Genomic DNA, 18,243 nt, shown 5'->3' on the forward strand with positions numbered 1-18,243 from the left:
GATAAATCGCTCTCTTGAAGAACAAATGCTGCCAAGATGCTGTCAACAACCTTGTCAAAGTTTTTATCTACACATTCTGACTGTAGTGCAGCTGCTCTTTGCTTTGGAGTTCTGATTTCATGACCTTTAAACTGTCCATCTTTGCTTTCCTTTAAAAATGCCTGTTTTCATCTTCATGAACTTCTGGCTGAGAGATTCTGCCCATCTCTGAACCTCTGAAATGAGGGTCTCACCGCTCCCCCTTCTTTCCTAGATTCACAGCAGCGCCATCAGTGTTTATTCCCACACGTTTTCGGGAGAGATTTTCTTTTGACAGACCCACAGTAGCTAATGCCTGTGGAATTCCTACTTTCACGCCCCTGGCATGACCAGGTTGACTATATCTGCAAACTTTGTCTTCACTTCACCTTCAGCACTTACAGCCGCACATACATGTACACGACTTCTTGCTCCACGATTCCTTTATCCGTAGAACTATCTGACAAAATACTGACGAAACTACTTTCCCTTAAGTCCGTGGGAGCGTCTGTATTTATGACCTGTGCCACATTTTCTGTAAAAGTTTTGCATGCATGGTCATTGAGGTAACTGGCACCAAAATTTATAGCATTTTTAGACTGCAGCTGACAAATTTGGAACATGGCTCCCCTTCCAATGCCACATAGGATTTCATAAGCCAATGTGTTTTTTCGTCAGCTCTGCACATCGCCTTGGCATATTGTGCACTTTCAGTTTTTTCCGAAATTCTAACATGTTCACAACACTGAATATGTTTTTGCCTTATCATGAAATCTTAAACTCTTTCCTGAAATTGTCTTTCATTCCTACTACAAGATTCGATTTTGGATCTGATATGTGCGACACACAGTGCGATAAAGCTCGAAGCCATCATCAACTTCATTGAACTCTACCCAGTTAAACTCAGTCAGCCATGATGTTTTCACACATACGTTTACTTTTCTCAACTTAATTAGGAAACATACTCTCCCTTTTCCTCTCTACATTACCCCCACCCCCACCCCCAACCAGAAGCCTCTAATATCCGCCGACATCGACGATTCGTTATCAGTGACCGTTCAGCGTGCATAGCAACATGCCGCTTGCAACATCAAAACTAGCCCTACTCCCGTTGGCTTTGCAAGACGACACACAAATAAGATTTGAAATGTTTTAGAAAACCAGCGGATTACAAATCACCAAAATTTATGAATTAGTGAACTTACCTCGTTGAAAATATGAATGACACCTGGCACATGCATTTACTAAACGTCAGAATTTTGTTAAAACATTAGATTAACTGAAACTTTCCACCTCATCTGTTTAACCGAATTTTCTATTTAGCGTGCATGATAAAATATATCAAGTATTTCATCTAACCTGAAAGGTACCTATGTCTTATAATAAAAACAAACCACCAAGAGGAAACGTTCACAACAATACACGATCGGTAATCACCAGCAGGGAATTCCCCGTAGTAAAGCTTATTCTGATTCGACAGCAGTAACATCCATGTTGTAATGACTGTTCTCATTGGTCAGTTTATAGCAGCCAATCGAAAACCACGCTGCACGATACCCGTTCAGAATGGATAACAAACGCACATCAAGACTTAAACCTTGCGGTTACTTTTTGAGGAAATTGGAAATGCTGGTAATCGGGAATGACTATGTTTAAACTTCAAGTTATTGTTTTGAAAAAAAGTTCGGGCAGAAAACATTTTCTTTTCAGCTTTTATGTCCACACCTCGTCTATGCCCGTCTGAACCAGGGTATGTTTTGACAATTATCCCCAGGTGTAAAGTACCGCGTGCTGCATCAGGTGAAATGTCAAGTACTACATCGTTAACCCGAAGATCTCTGCTGGGAGTGAACCACTTCCTTCTACATTGGAGAGAAGGTAGCCATTCCTTCATCCACCTTCTCCAAACATGTCGAACTAGTTCTTGAACCCGTCTCCATCTCTTTCTGGGACTGAAAGAGGTAGTGTCTACTGAATCTAGTGCAAAGATTCCTCCATACTGGCCATGTAGTAAGTGGTTTGGTGTTAATGGAACATCATCAACAGGGTGTGCACCTTGATACGTAAGATGACATGAGCTGATGAGGCCTTCTGCAGCTACAAAGGCGGTTGTCAACTCTTCATCGGTAATATCTCCAGAACCACGTATAGCAAACATAGCCCTCTTCGCTGACTTGTTCATTGATTCAAACACCCCTCCATAAAGTGGAGCCTGGGGGAGGATTGAAAAACCATCGGGCACCTCGATTCGAGTATTTCACTTTGTCTCAATCTAGCTGGGAAACTAGTTGCACCATTGTCAGATATGACATCTGGTGGCAATCCTCGTCTACTTGTCATTCTGTAGAAGACACTGAGGAATGAGGCAGTGTCAAGGACATATGCTATTGCAAGATGAACCGGCCTTGTGGCAAGACAAGTAAACAGGCGCAGATAGCGTTTGTTTCTTGTTTTACCACGTCCCTGAATTGTCATAAATGGACCAGCCAAATTCACACCTGTCTGATCAAAAGCATGTAAAGAATGCCTCAGACGAACCTTTGGAAGTGGAGCCATGATCATAGTGGCTGGCTTTGCCGACAGAATGCACATTCACGAGCAAATGCCCTTGAAAAGAGACACTACAAACGGATGGTTACACTAATTTCCAATTTCTCGTTTCTTAAGAAAATGATATTTACAAATAAAGTTTGATTTTAAACTTTAATAAAATCGTATTTCTTTATTTTATTTCTGGGTTTAGGGTCCATGACCTTCAAAATAACAAAGACGCCCCAGACTGCACCTGTTTTATGAGGTCGCAACATGGTTTACAGTGCATCTTGCTCACTGGTTACACCTGATATGAGTTCTTTGCTCTTACTTGGTGTATTTTTTAAACATACAATGCAATTGATATAATGTAAAGTCCGTACCAGACTGCCAAACGTTTCTATTGGCTGAGACACGTGAAGATCTGTTGTAGAATAGGTCTTAAACAACCCATACTTGCCACAAAAGGCGACTATGGTTGTCGTAAGAGGCGACTAACGGGATCGGATGGTAAGATTTGCTGACTTGGTTGACACATATCATCGGTTCCCAATTACGCAGATCGGATGCTCATGCTGTTGAACACTGAATTGTCTGGTCCAGACTCTATTATTTACAGACCACAGCCACATATCTGGAATATTGCTGAGTGCAACTTAAAACTGAATTCACTCACTAACGTCCAGCGGCCGAGCCTTGTTTTAAGATTTCCACGATTTCCGTTTGTCAGAGCACGCCGTACGACAGATTGCGCTGCACGACGTCTTTGCAAAGATTAGAGGTAGTAGTGTTCTACTATACTTGTGATTATATGTATTAGATAAATAAATAATGATTAATATTTATATACCTCGATATAACCCGATTATATCCAGTTGAATGAGTTGATCTCAAAATTCTGGACTGATTATGAACCAAGCTGTGCAATAGGACGGAACCCAGTCAGCGGGAAACGACTGCCATATTATAAATGGGTGGACACGTTGTGACACTGTGTCATAGTGCAAATATTTGCTTTATAATTCGAAATTCAAAATGTATCTTCGTACTTATTCGGTCGGTGAAGCCTAGTCATACCGGATTCCCAGTTTCGATTCTCCACATTTGTACAAGGTGTCTGGTGTCCCCCACAGTGCTATTGCTTGAATATTGCTAAATGCGACCTAAAACTAAATTCACTCACTCGTAATTATTCCCCTCTTATAAAATCTAAGAATAGCTCACTTGTAGGCTGTAAAACAAGCCCTCGGACATATTGTAGACAATAGAAGCCCGTTGCCACTGGTCACCGGCTATTTGTCACTTTCAGAGTGACCCGGTGACCGATCAACGATAACCCCCAGAACATTTACAACCAACGACAGTAATATTGTCAGGTGATACCCTCTCAGAGGGTTGCTTTGCGACCTCCTTTATGTACAGTTGGACTTCTCAGACCTTGTACGAAATACGCACTATGTGGGGAAGCGCTCGTTAAATCAAGAACAATCATTTTCATCGGCTGCTAATAACGCCGACGTCATCATTTATCCTGAATTCATCCATTCAGTTTTTTAAGGTAAGATATTTTAATGAGTATGTTTCCGCTCTCGTCTAAAACGTGTTGAAAGTGTTTCGTGATTACTGTCTTAGATTTCAGGAACTTCAAACCATATGCATTGATGTAGTTTTCACCTACATGCGTAGGTTAATTGTCAAGTTATTATTGAATGTATTTATAATCTTTTATAACGTTAAGGATATACTTCGAAGCGTTGTGTTCCTCATAATAAAAAAAGTTTACGCGGTTTTGCCATATTATTATTCTTAAAGAATCTGATTTGGTAAACAAGCACAACGCAGAACATATATCGTTTAAACAAAATGGAAAAAAACACCTATATACACAACATAATTCATCTGCATTGAACTTGCTTGTGAACGTTTAAGCTTGCAGTTACAATAAATAATATAATAAATAATTAGTGTACATACATTATTTAGTCTGGTATGATTAATATGAGAGAGAGAGAGAGAGAAAGAGAGAGAGAGATTTTTCTGTCTGACACTTGCAAATGCGATGTAGAGTGAAAGAAGCGCACATACCATGTAACCATAGACTCCGTACTCCAAGGGCGAGCACTTGAAATCAAATTCATACTCTCTCGGTCTTGTTTGTCAGCTGACGAGGACAGGCGTGTGTATCTACTCAGTTTTCCTGTGTAGATTGTTCTCGCTGAGATTTATAATGGTTAGCTGGGGGTGTTTCATGCATTATACCATAAGCATAGTTGGTGAAATTTGCTTTGGTAATGAATTTAGTAATTATATTTTGCAATTGCCTTTAGTTGTAAGTTTTTGCTCGTGAAATTTACTTCCGCATTTTCTGTTTCGGTTGGCTGAGCACGCTCGGCTTTGTGCGTGCGCTTGTCACGTTTTGTCCGTGCAGAGCCTACTTATCGGATTACGCTTGTCGACAACAGTGATAGCGTTTGCTTCACAGGTAGGGCTATGAAGTTAGATTCTGTTGGGGAATTTGTTTTCGCTGAATTTGCCGAATTCGCTGGGAAATATAATGCTATGTTGGCTAGACGTCCGAAACGAAAACATTATGCAGATGTTCAGACAATATTTAATTTTAATGTACAAAATCTGAGGCCCACTGTTATTTTTTCCTTGAGAGTTTGAAATCCGTGCCGTCAGTCCCGTTGCACTCGTTAAGGACATTCAAAAACGTGTCTGTGATATCCATAGCCTGAAGAGGTTGGATAAAGGTGACATTGTGTTACACTGCAGATCTACTGAGCAGTTCAAAATGGCTCTCTTACTGACGCGAATTTGTGGGAAACAAAGCAAAGCGTGTCCCCCAAAGTCTGCGAGAAACAAAAGGTGTTATTTACAATATCGATCTGGATATTTCTGAAGATGAAATAGTTGAGCAGTTGAAATCGTTCAAAGTTACTGATGCTAAACGTTTGAACAGAGGTAAGGAAAAGGAGCAGACATTATCAGTTCTGTTAACTTTTGCAAGTACTACACTCCCTGAGCATGTATACATGTACTATCAGTCCTTCAAGGTGAGAGCATATGTCCCACCAGCCCTCAGGTGTTATAAATGCCAGCGTTTCGGCCATACATCAACCAGTTGTAAAAGTACAGTTCAGGTTTGTGCTCGCTGCAGTGGGGATCATACCTATGATGCCTGCCCATCTAAAGATACCTTGAAATGTCCAAATTGCGGAGGAAAACACAGCGCAGATTATATAGAGGTTGTAGTAAATACAAGGAAGCGGTTGAAATCCAACGCGTAAAAGTTGAGATCAAAGTTTCTTATAAAGAAGCCGTACAAATGGTCAGAGAGAACACTGCTATGCCTGTGTCTTTTGCAAATGTTGTCAAACGTCGTCCTTAACAGTCAGCTGTTTCATCTTCTCAGCAAGTTGAATAATTCGACCTAAAGAGTTTAGAGAAACTAAATGCTCCTGTCAGTGTTCTACTCATGCATATTGATGACGGAATCATTCCCAGTCTACACGTCTATCTGGCGAACGCAGCACATCCCGAGTTGATTATCCAACTGAAAATCTTGTTGCATTTCTGCTAGAAGTTATCAGAGTCAGCTTTGGTGCTCCAAACAGCGATGACCAAATTTATCGTATTATGTCCGCTGCAAAGTCTCATCTCCACACTGATATATCTCAAGATATCTTCCGTTCTTTTTCCACTGATAAATCATGATGGATAGCACCATCGTGCTACTAACTATTCTGCAGTGGAATGCACAGAGTTATTAGCACACAGTCCTCATCATAAGGCGTTTCTTCGAAAACTGGAATTCAAACCGGATGTAATATGCATTCAGGAAACCTTTCTCTGGCCTGAGTGTCAGTTTAAAATTAATGGTTATGTTTGCATGAGAAGATATCGCATTAAATATGATCCTAAGACTAGAAATCCCAAACGTGACGGTTGTGCAATTTTGTTAAATCGGATTTAACATATAAAAGCCATAACTTGCCGAAGTTTAATTTTGAGGCAAATGCTGTGGAAATTGTCTCAGACGAGAAACAATTCCAAACCATTGTTAATCCCACAGATGTCATTGGGGTGTTTATCAAAATGACAGTATAGGGAGTGATTATTTTTCAGTTTTGAGTGAAATGTCATTTAAACCTCTTCGAACACCTGCACTACGAATTTCTAGATGGAGATTAAAATCTGCAAATTGGCACAAATTTGTTGAACTTTGTTCAAATGAAATAAACGTGCGATCTGCTTACAGATGGCATTGAAAGGTCAAATTATAATCTAACTTTCTCAGAAAGGGTTATTGGTAAAACGTCTGGAATGCCAAATACTGGAAATACTCAGAGATGGTAGAATATGGACTGTGACAAAGATGATAAAGCTCGACAAAAGGCCTATAACCGACTTCGCAGTACATCCTTACCGGCTGACTTAGAAGACTTTCGCCAAAAACGGGCTGACTTCCTACGTCTTGTACGATCTTTAAAACGCAGCATTTGGCCTTCTTACATATCTGCAATAGGCAGACATATTTCCGTCTCTTCCATTTGGGCAGTTAAAAGTTAAAATAATTAGTTGTAATCGTAATAGATCCCCCTTTGACGTTTTGGGCCAAAGCGCTATTTCCTATGAAGAGCAAGCCAATCTCTTAACCGATCAGTTTGAGGCTGTTAGTATTTAAGAAAACTTTTCAACACAATTTAAAGAGGAAATCACACGTTTGGAGATGGAGATTATCCCTAAAATGTCAGATTCTTTATTGCAACCTTTTCCTGAATATGATTTATCCTTCCACCTGGGAGAATTAAAATCTGCAATATCAAAAGGCAAGAATATATCTGTTGCCGATGAATTGTGCTACGAACACTTTAAACATACGCCAGATTCATCTTTAGAAGTCATGCTTAATATCATAAATCAAAGCTGGATATCTGGAAAGTTACCGGGGAGCTGGAGACATGCTGCTGCTGGTAAACATCCATCTCTCCTTGTTTCATACAGACCAACAGCCTTAACATTTAACTTGTGTAAAATCATGGACAGATTTGTCACAAATCGTTTGAGTATCTACTTAGAATCAAATGAATTATTAGCGAGGCTACAGTAAGGGTTTAGGAAAACTCGTTCATGCACAGATCACCTTGTTCGACTACAAAATGAAGCACAGAAAGCACTAGGAAACCAAGAGCATATGCTGTGTGTAGTTGTAAAGGCATATGATATGTTATGGAGAAATGGCCTTTTATTTAAACTGCAATGTCTAGGGGTAAAGGGACGTATCCTACAGTGGATAAAGTCCATCCTAACTGGTCGAACCATACAAGTTCTTATTGGGCAACATGTGTCTGAATTATTGTAAATGGCACTCCACAGGGCATGGTTATAAGCCCTTTTCTCTTTGATATCATTAGCAATGATTTCCTTTCTGAACTTCCGTTAAATATTGACGCGTGACTATTTGCAGATGATGGTGCTTGTTGGAGACGTTTTGGAAACACTGAGCTTGTTCACAAATCTATTCAACGAGCTCTAAATTTTATCGATCTTTGGTGTTCAAAGTGGAGGGTCACGGTATCAACTTCTAAATCAGTTGCCATGTTCTTTACAAGACGTAAACTTCTGAATGTACACATTGGTGGTCAGAACATAAAATTTGTTTCCAAATTTGTTTAGATTCTTGGGTGTAATCTTTGATACAATACTCACATGGTCCAGCCACATCAAGTACATTTCATCAAAAACTCTCACTTTACTGAAAAGCGCGTCTGCCACAAAGTAGGGTGCTGATAACTCGTACAAAGCACTCGTCTTGTCTAGATAAGAATGTAAAGTTTTCTGCAAAATGCTGCAAAATGTCATGTGGCTAAACGTAAACGTGTTCAAGCCAAAGCTCTTCGGATATGCACTGGTGCCTTTTCTACTACACCAGTTTCTGCCTTGCAGGTGGAATGCTCAGAACCTCCTTTGCAATATCATCGTCTTAAAGTGGCCCTTAAGTTCTATTTACCTTTAAAAGCTTCATCTAGGTATCAACCAGCAACTGATATATTGCATAGAATATGCCATGTGTAATTGGAATCAATTTGCATCACATTACAAGTAGAACAATCTTCAACTGAATGCGGCTCAGTTCCCCCTAAAAGGTTCCATGGAACCAAACACAACCCTCGATGTCTCAGGATTTATCGGAGCTTGTAAACAAACAAATGTAACCAAGTGTTATTAAAATCCTAACCCAAGACTACATTCACACCAAATATAGTAATTTTACTCATATTTACACAGATGTTTCAAAGGATTCCAAAACCGGTCATGTTGGTGGAGCCTATTATTTTCCCGATCCTGGTTTATACAAAAGATTGAGATTGATTGATCATCTGACTGTGTTTGCAGCAGAACTGACAGCCATACTTCAAGCTTAAATATGGACAAAAGATAATGAGAACGAAGCAATAACTCTTACTGATTCGTTGTCATCTACACACTCAATTCAATCAGTGTCAAAGGTCCACGCAGTGACATATACGACTTCTTATATGTTCATACTCTTCTAAACTCCTTGTACATAAGCTGTTTGGATTCCTGCACTTGTTGGTGTAGCTGGGAACGAAGTTGTTGACAGACTTGCTAAGATGGCGTGCATCAGACCACAGCCAGATATTCACTCAATTAAGCCCATTCCAAGAGATTACTGGTTTGTCATTTCATCGTCAATAAATGCCTCTTGGCGAAATGCATGGGATAATGAAAATACAGGTAGACTCATGTACTCGGCTTGTCCTGCAGTAAACAAACATTTGAAAATTCGTCGGCGTTGTCGCAGAGATGAAGTTGTTTTAACTCGCCTCAGTCTAGGACATTGTGGATTAAAGGCATACAAAAGCATTCTAGATAAAGACATATCTCCTCAGTGTGAAAACTGTAACTTACACTGCCCAGAAACTTATATTTGTAATTGTTAACCTTAATTGAATTGTTGACCCTACTTCAGGCCCAAGTCGCTATAGCGACTCAGCTTGTCGTAAGAGGCGACTAACGGGATCGGGTGGTCATACTCGCTGACTTGGTTGACACATGTCATCGGTTCCCAATTGCGCAGATCGATGCTCATGTTGTTGATCACTGGATTGTCTGGTCCAGACTGGATTATTTACAGACAGCCGCCATATAGCTGGAATATTGCTGAGTGCGGCGTAAAACTAAACTCACTCACACTCACTCACCCGGGTCGCTATAAAACTACATCACCAGCGCCACCGCATATATGCTATGCCAGTGAGTGAGTTGAGTTTTACGGCGCTCTCAGCAATATTCCAGCTACATGGCGGCGGTCTGTAACGGTCTGACTGATAGAGTCTGGACCAGACAGTCCAGTGATGAAGAGTATGATTATTGATCAGCGCAGATAGGAGATGATGACATGTACCAATCAAGTCAGCGAACATGACCACCTGGTACCGCTGTGAAGATCAACTCGACCCCGGCTCGTCACGGGTCTGCAATATATCAATACCAATGAATGTATTTCTATGTTTGGTAACTATTATTGTTCAGAGCAGTATGAGAACGTATACTAGTATTTATGACAGGTCGACATCAATTTTGGCCGGAATCGGGACGCTCATATTTCTACCATAACCATACAAAGTGGAACAAAACTTGTTCCTATGATTTCAACAACTATGGGGCGATGGGGTAGCCTGGTGGTTAATTATAAAGCGTTCTCTCGTCACACCGAAAACCAGGGATCGATTCCCCGCATGGGTAGAATGTGTGAAGCCCATTTCCGGTTTCCCCCGATGTGATGTTGCTGCAATATTGCTAAGGACGACGTAAAACAGAACTCACTCACCTACTGTTTCTGGTCCAAGCTTATAATTAAACTCTACCACCAACGTATATGTATGACTGATTTGGTTTGTAAAACCAATAAATTATTCAATACCATGCTTGATACGGATATATAAGCATAAATACCTGTAAGTGACATACTTGGGTAGCCTCGTGGTTAAAGCATTCGCTCGTCACGCCGAAGGCCTGGGTTCGATTTCTCACATGGGATAAATGTGTGAAGTCCATTTCTGGTGTCCATCGCCGTGAATGCTTTGTAAGCTTCACTCACTCAATCGGTTGACCTAACAAGAAGAAGTCCGACTCGGTGTCTGGGCCGCGTGTCTAGTGGGCAAGGTAACTGTGTTGATGGTAAGATTGCAGAAGAACGGATACCTTCCGCCGTTTTTGAAAACTTTAGACCGAAATTGAGCACATCTTGTTATATGCGAACAGAATTCAACCCTGTGACCGTGACGGTTTTATAACAGTGAATGTGCCCAGCATTTAAATAAAGCTCGGAGGATATAGACATTGAACGGTGAGCGTGACGGCTGCTCAATGCTGAAAACCAGGCCCATTGTTGCTATATTTGTAGTAGTGGTGCGGCGATTCATCGATCAATGAGCCGCTTATACAATGAATCGATATAAAGTTTTACATTGTGGTGTTTCCGATACGACACGTCAAATGGGCCACGATACATCGATGTGTAACTTTGAACGTTGCCCAGTCGCGATCTCTGTCAAGAAAAATACTTACTTTTTAAAATAGAGTAGACAAAATAAGTTAGGGATTTTGGTACTTTTATGACTGACACTTTATCAGCATGTCAGTGAATAAATACATCATTATTCTTAAAATCAAAATTTACAAATATCCTTAAATATTATTGTCCAGTATATAATTATGCTTACTTATTTTCAGTCCACAAGTAAACTTATTCTCCGAGATTCCTGCATCACGAACTGTTACAGACATAGTGCCCACATGTTGTTAACATTCACGAAGGATGTATAAACGTAATGATCTCGTTTCCGAATAAACATTGAAAAATGGTGGTGGACGAAATACTTTAGAATTAAAGATTTTAGCACCGTGATATGTATCGTCTCCTCACCCTTATATCCAGATTCATATCGTATCGCGGTTTCAGTGCACAATACTTTGGCATGATATCATCGTGACTATTTTATATCGAGATTCATATCGTATTATGAACACTGCATCACACACCTGCACACTGCATCACACACCCTTATACTGCATCACACACCTATACACCTGCATACAGCAGTCTACACCTGCTGCACCAAATCACACACTTACGTGAACTGCTTCATATACCTGAGTGTACTGCATCACATTTGGCGTCTTGCATCACGCACCTGTTCACTGCATCACACACCACAGGCATTTGCTGTCCTGTACCACACACCTGGGTGAACTGCATCACACACCTGGGCGAAATGCACCATTCGCGTGGATGCACAAAATACACCTGATTGCACTGCATCAAATACCTGTGTGGAAATCATGATTGCCATAGCGAGCTCGAGGTAGCAATTGACAGTATATGTTACTGTCGGGTCAGCGCTCTCACAATACGGCCTTTTCCTGTGCATGGCTGAAGCCCCGGTGGTAGCTATACGAGCCACTCAATAAATATTTGAAAAGTGTTTCGTTGTCCGTCTGTCCTATTTCTTTCTCTCTCTTTTTTCGTCCCTGTGTGCTCTGACAAAAATAGATTACACTTACGGTAATAGTAGGACTAGGACATGACAGTGTGGTAGTTTCGCTCGACTACCGACCCTCTGCGGGCGTGATCACGCAGACCTCGTCAGCTTTTCTGGAAGGGCAGGTACGTATGTTCTTTAATGAGCTGAACAGATAACATTTACGCTAAAATACATTTTACAGTCCGACATGTGAAAAGGATGGGAATAGATCTGACAATACGTTCATAACATTGTTCACGGTGACCTCACATGAGTTGAAATAGACGTGGCGTAAGTCATTTCACGAAAATAGTGACGCGCTCGTGTATGTGTGCGGGCATGCGTGCTTGGGTGTCTGCTTGTGCTGTACGTGACGAATCGTGGTTTAGGAGAGATGGCCGACGATGGTAACATGCATTTGAACATGGTTACTCCATCCAGTATTCTGGCTCAGAAGAGACCATACATTTCATCTACTTCTTGCCGAGCCGGGGCCGGTGGGATAGGTTTGTGGTTACACAGGTTGGCTCATCACGCAAACACAGGCACGATTCGGGTAAACGCGTGTAACCGATTTCTAGTGTCCCCCGTCTTGATATTGCTGGAATACTGTCAAACAATGACGTAAAATGTCATAAGGAGTGGCATAATTGTAAGGTTACCGGTTATATTCTTAAACTGTATTGTTGGTGTTATCAATTTTCATTCCTTTTATGCACGATATTACGCCTCATCGTTTCCCATTTCCGCAGATCAATGCTCACACAGTCTGGTCTGGTTCAGATTATTACACACACACACACACACCATATCTATATCTCTTTCCCGAACAAGCACACAAAAACACCAGATGATGCCATCAGGGCTGACGACGCTTGACCATATCACTTGTCACCTGAATGTACCTTCATTGTACAGACACCGTACAGAAATCAAGTACATGCATAGTTTGCTTAAAATATATTGAATGTTTCTCGGGCACATTTCTTTTTGAAAAACGACGCTGTCGTTAGGACTTTTTGATTTTTTTTGCATAGAAAAAGAGTGACGAGAGAAGAAGACGTTTTTATTCTTTTGTTTTCTCTCAGACCTACAGCTTGGGAAGTTATGCACGTGTTAATCACTTGTAGGTTCAGTCACACTCGTTCTTACAGACACTCATTCGTATAGTGGACAAATGGATGATCGGGGCGCCGCTAAGTCGAAATTATTTTTTTGGCAACAGAAACTTGTTATGCGCACAAATAATGGTGAAGCTCTGATGCCCGAGAAACATTTATTAAGCTTTTTATTTATAGCCTAAGTATGTTTCCGTTTGTTTTCTACGCATGGTACTACTTCGGACAAACATTCTACGACAAAAGCCCACTAGACTTTCAGCATAAAGAAAGATGACTCATTAGTAGTGGTGTTTCACTAATTGAAATAATCGAAGACTGGCCGCAGCGGTTATCGATCACATTTTGTCATCATCGAATACAATCGATTTCGGAATCACTGTAATAGACCTTGAAAGAACTAGCGATGGAACATGTCTAGGATTTTTATCAAGGCCTGAACACATGCTTAAATCTTTTGAAAAAACTCACCTCATTTACTGGTGTCTAGAAGACTCTGGGAAGTTTTTGTTCATGATATAGTAGTCATCAGTTTGAAGTAGCTGTTGGTATCATTTTACGTCGAATGTCATATTTGTAGAAGCAATTGCGCAGTTCCACCTTCCCCACCCCCACGCCTCCCACCCCCAAAAAAAAATTAAAAAAGAGAAATAAAGAAAAAAGAAGAAAGAAAAATGGAGCGTCAGAAAACGTTTCTTCTTTATATTCTTCTGCAATGTGACAACCTGAAATGGAACTTCCTAGTTTTCTTAATGGTTCAACGTTGGTACTGAATCTATCATCAGTTGTGAGATTTCAAGCAATTCCCAACACCACTGTTTAGTTTGTGTTGACCTTTGAACTATGTGGTGACCGTGTTCCAGGGCTGTCAATTTTGTGCTCTGGTATTGTCCAAATAACTATCCCGGTTGTAACTCTTTCAGTTATGACCTGAAGCAGTCCGGATATGACGTCGCGACGGTCACGTGACATAGATGGCGGCTGGGCTTGGGTGGTGCTGCTGGCAGCCTACGTGAATCTCCTGATAGGTCCAGGTCTGGCATACGTGGGAGGCATCTTCCAGGCGGTGTTCCTGGAACAGTTTCAGGAGAGCGTCGCGCTGACGTCATGGGTGACGTCACTGTTTGCGTCACTCTTGCAACTGGCAGGTATGATCCATCAAAATGTCAGGCTATGGTAGCTGTGGCAATATGGCCGTGTAGCATAATTAGTTGTATTAGGATGTATCCATATGCAATTGATACTACTGACTGATACACCGATTGCACAATTTTATGAAGTGCCTGAATGAAGTCAGTTCAACTGAAACCTATTCACCTTCTAGGGGACCACAAATTGGACTGGTCGGTCAAGAACGGTATATTCACCTGGTCCAGTGCATTTGCACATGCTTTAACACACTATACAAAACATTATCAACCTTGTACTTTGCCACTTTCCTCCACAAGACACAGTGTTCAATGTTGTATGACATCTCATTGTCTTCCATTTCTAGTGTTATATCACGTCTAATTGTCTTCCGGGTCCAATGTTATATCACATCTCATTGTCTTCCAGGACCAGTGTTATATCACATCTCATTGTCTTCCAGGTCCAGTGTTATATCACATCTCATTGTCTTTCACGGCCCCGTTTCACAAAGCTCTCGTAAGCCTAAGATCTCGTAACTCTTCTCGCAGCATTTTGCACCTCTTGTGTTAAGTATACCAGGTACACATGCTTCGAGGAAAGTTACGAGATCTTTTGCTTAAGAGACTTTTGTGAAACGGGGCCCATATCCAGTGTTATATCACTTCTCATTGTCATCCAGGTCCAGTGTTTTATCACTTTTAATTGTTTTCCAGGTCCAGCGTTATATCACATCTCATTGTCATCCAGGTCCAGTGTTATGTCACGTCATTGTCTTCCAGGTCCAGTGTTGTATCACATCTCATTGTCATCCAGGCCCAGTGTTATATCACATCTCACTGTCCTCCAGGTCCAGTGTTTTGCACATCTTATTGTCTTCCAGGTCCAGTGTTATATCACGTTTCATTGTTTTCCAGGCCCAGTGTTATATCACGTCGCGTTGTCTTCCAGGTCCAGTGCTATATCACATCTCATTCTCATCCAGGTCCAGTGTTTTGCACATCTAATTGTCATCCAGGTCCAGCTTTTTATCACGTCTCACTGTCTTCCAGGTCCAGTGTTATATCACGTCTCATTGTCTTCCAGGTCCAGTGTTTTGCACATCTTATTGTCATCCAGGTCCAGTGTTATGTCACATCTCATTGTCTTCCAGGTCCAATTTCAAGCGTTTTATCATCACAAGTCAGCTGTCGTGCGTCCGTCATCACAGGGGCGACGTTGTTGGCGGCTGGCCTCGCGATCAGCAGCTTCGTCAACAATCTACTTCTACTTCTGATTTTCATGGGTATTGTCTCAGGTGAGAATCTTGGGTTTGTCACAGGTGAGAATCTTGGGTTTGTCTCAGGTGAGAATCTTGGGTTTGTCTCAGGTGAGAATCTTGGGTTTGTCACAGGTGAGAATGCTTGGGTGTGTCTCAGGTGAGAAGTTTTAGGGTTGTCTCAGGTGAGAATGTTTGGGGTTGTCTCGGGTGAGAATGTTTGGGGTTGTCTCGGGTGAGAATGCTTGGAGTTTTCTCAGGTAACATAGTATGGGGGTTGTCTCGGGTGAGAATGGCCGAGGTTGTCTGAGGTGAGAATGGTTGGGGGTTATCTCAGTTGAGAGTAAAGGCTCACAGGTGAGAGTACAGGGATTGTATCAGATGGATGCAGGCTTTTGTGTCATGTGAGGGATCAGACCGTCGTTCAGAAAGCATTGTCTTTGGAGAGAATGTGGGACATTGGCTCTGGTGAGACTGCAGAGTATTTTCAGTGGTGAGACTGCAGAATATATTCTCAAGCAAAAATAACAGCGCATTGTCATATTTGACACTACTAAGTATTGTATAGGGTGACAGTGTGGAGTACTGTGTCAGGTGAGACTGCATGTTGTATCGGATCACAGTGTGGAGTATTGTCTTAGGTGAAACTGCATGTCGTTGTATCGGGCGACAGTGTGGAGTATTGTCTCAGGTGAGACTGCATTTCGTTGTATCGGGCGATAGTGTGGAGTATTGTCTTAGGTGAAACTGCATGTCGTTGTATCGGGTGACAGTGTGGAGTATTGTCTCAGGTGAGACTGCATCTCGTTGTATCGGGTGACAGTGCATGTCCGTTTATACTTTTTCGTTCTGTTGCAGGTATCTATCATGATATTACATAATCCTTTTTAAGTATTCATGTTTAAATAATCTTAATAATCTGGTTCCACCTTTTTGTACACAGGTACCCGTGAAGGTCCCGGGGTAGAATAGGCCTTCAGCAACCCATGCTGGCCATAAAAGGCGACTATGCTGGTCGTAAGAGGTGACTAACGGGATCAGGTGGTCAGGCTCGCTGACGTGGTTGACACATGTCATCGGTTCCCATTTGTGCAGATCGATGCTCATGCAGTTGATCATTGGATTGTCTGATCCAGAATCGATTATTTACAGACCGCCACCATATAGCTGGAATACTGCAGAGTGGGGCGTAAAACTAAACTCACTCACTCATTTCCAGCTGCTGGTTCTAATTGGGGCCATATGTCATGCATGAAAAGAGATAAAGCTACAAACACACTGGCCAAAAGTTATCATTACCTTGGCATGAAATATTATTGATAGACCGCCGCCATATCGCTGGACTATTGCGGCGTATAACTAAACTCACTCACTCACTCATTGTCTTACAGGAATTGGACTTGGACTCACCTACTCTGCTTCCATAGTTGTCGTGAACCTGTTCTTCGTGAAGCGGCGGACATTCGTCACGGGACTTGCGCTGTCTGCGACTGGTGCCGGGATACTCATACTTCCCCTCATGTGTCGCCACCTGCTCGACGCTTTGTCATGGCGGGAAACTCTCGCGATCCTTGCAGGGTTGTCTTTACAGATGGCGGTGTGCGGAGCGGTAATGTTTCCCGTTCATGAACACAATGACAAAAGCATCTGCTTCAAGCTGTTTAGGAAACGTAATGTCAGTGATAAACGTTCCCCAGATGCAGAACCAGAGGACAGAATGTTTATACAGGATGATTCACCTCAGACAGAAAGGGATGCTAGTTGTGAAGGCCAACATTTGACTGTCAAAGACCAACATTTGGCTGTCAAAGACCTCATCAATTCAACCATTAGTATTTCAGGATCTGTTAGCTTTGAAATGTCCAAGATCAAAATCCATGAACCAAAACCACTTTACGCTAATACCGGCTTCTTAATTTTGTGTTTCTCTCTTTTTCTCAATAATTCCAGCATAGGTATTTTTCTCATTCATTTCCCGAGCTTCGCTAAAACGTTTGGGGTCACCGAGTCGGAAGTGGCCTTCGCCATGGCAATGAACGGTCCGGCACTAACGATTTCGAGAGTTCTGATTGGTGCAATGGGGAATGATAGTAAAACGGATCCTCTCTCCATCTTCGTTGGTCTGTTACTGACATCAGCTGTTATCATATTGTTGACGCCCGTCTTAGCTACTACGGCCACAACGCAGACACTGGCCATGATACTGCTGGGTTTATATTCTGGGGGTTCATACTCCTTTCTGACAGTTCTAACCATTGAGTGTGTTGGTGTGGACAAACTTGCTGCTGCCTTTGGATGGGAAATGATTGCTGCTGGAAGTGGTTACCTGGTAGCGCCACCTATTGCCGGTAAGTATGTTTGGGAAGTCATTTACTTTAGTGTAGGGCGTTGGGGTAGCTTTGGGGAAAAGCGTTTGCTATTCACACAGAAAGCACGGGTTCGATCTCGTTGACATGGGTAGAATGTGTGAAGCCCATTTTTCATGTCTTTCGATGTCACATTGCTCAAAGCGACGGAAGGCCATACTCTTTTTAACAGAGTAAACGTTTCATATAACATCACCTCCCAAGAGTGAGAATAATGTGTCTCTTGCACATGGTTGCGATTTGACAGGATAGCTATTTATAGCTGTCTT

At 41.8% G+C, this 18,243-nt stretch overlaps 1 protein-coding gene across 6 annotated transcripts in view; it reads left to right on the forward strand.

Moving 5' to 3' along the window:
* The window catches only part of LOC137281690 (monocarboxylate transporter 14-like), a 65,739-nt gene that overhangs the window by 45,145 nt on the left and 2,351 nt on the right, over positions 1-18,243 (forward strand). For 3 of the 6 annotated variants that reach the window (XM_067813095.1, XM_067813093.1, XM_067813094.1), the window contains exons 2-4: positions 14,146-14,370; positions 15,504-15,647; positions 17,000-17,956. In XM_067813095.1, coding sequence (XP_067669196.1) covers positions 14,169-14,370; positions 15,504-15,647; positions 17,000-17,956 — 1,303 coding nt within the window. In that variant the 5' untranslated portion in view covers positions 14,146-14,168. Of the gene's footprint in view, positions 1-11,931; positions 12,248-12,415; positions 12,650-14,117; positions 14,371-15,503; positions 15,648-16,999; positions 17,957-18,243 lie in introns of those variants that run through there. The other 3 variants (XM_067813092.1, XM_067813096.1, XM_067813098.1) reach the window with 3 other exon arrangements.

This window comes from Haliotis asinina, chromosome 4 (assembly GCF_037392515.1).
Source record: "Haliotis asinina isolate JCU_RB_2024 chromosome 4, JCU_Hal_asi_v2, whole genome shotgun sequence".
NCBI classification, from domain to species: Eukaryota; Metazoa; Mollusca; class Gastropoda; order Lepetellida; family Haliotidae; genus Haliotis; species Haliotis asinina.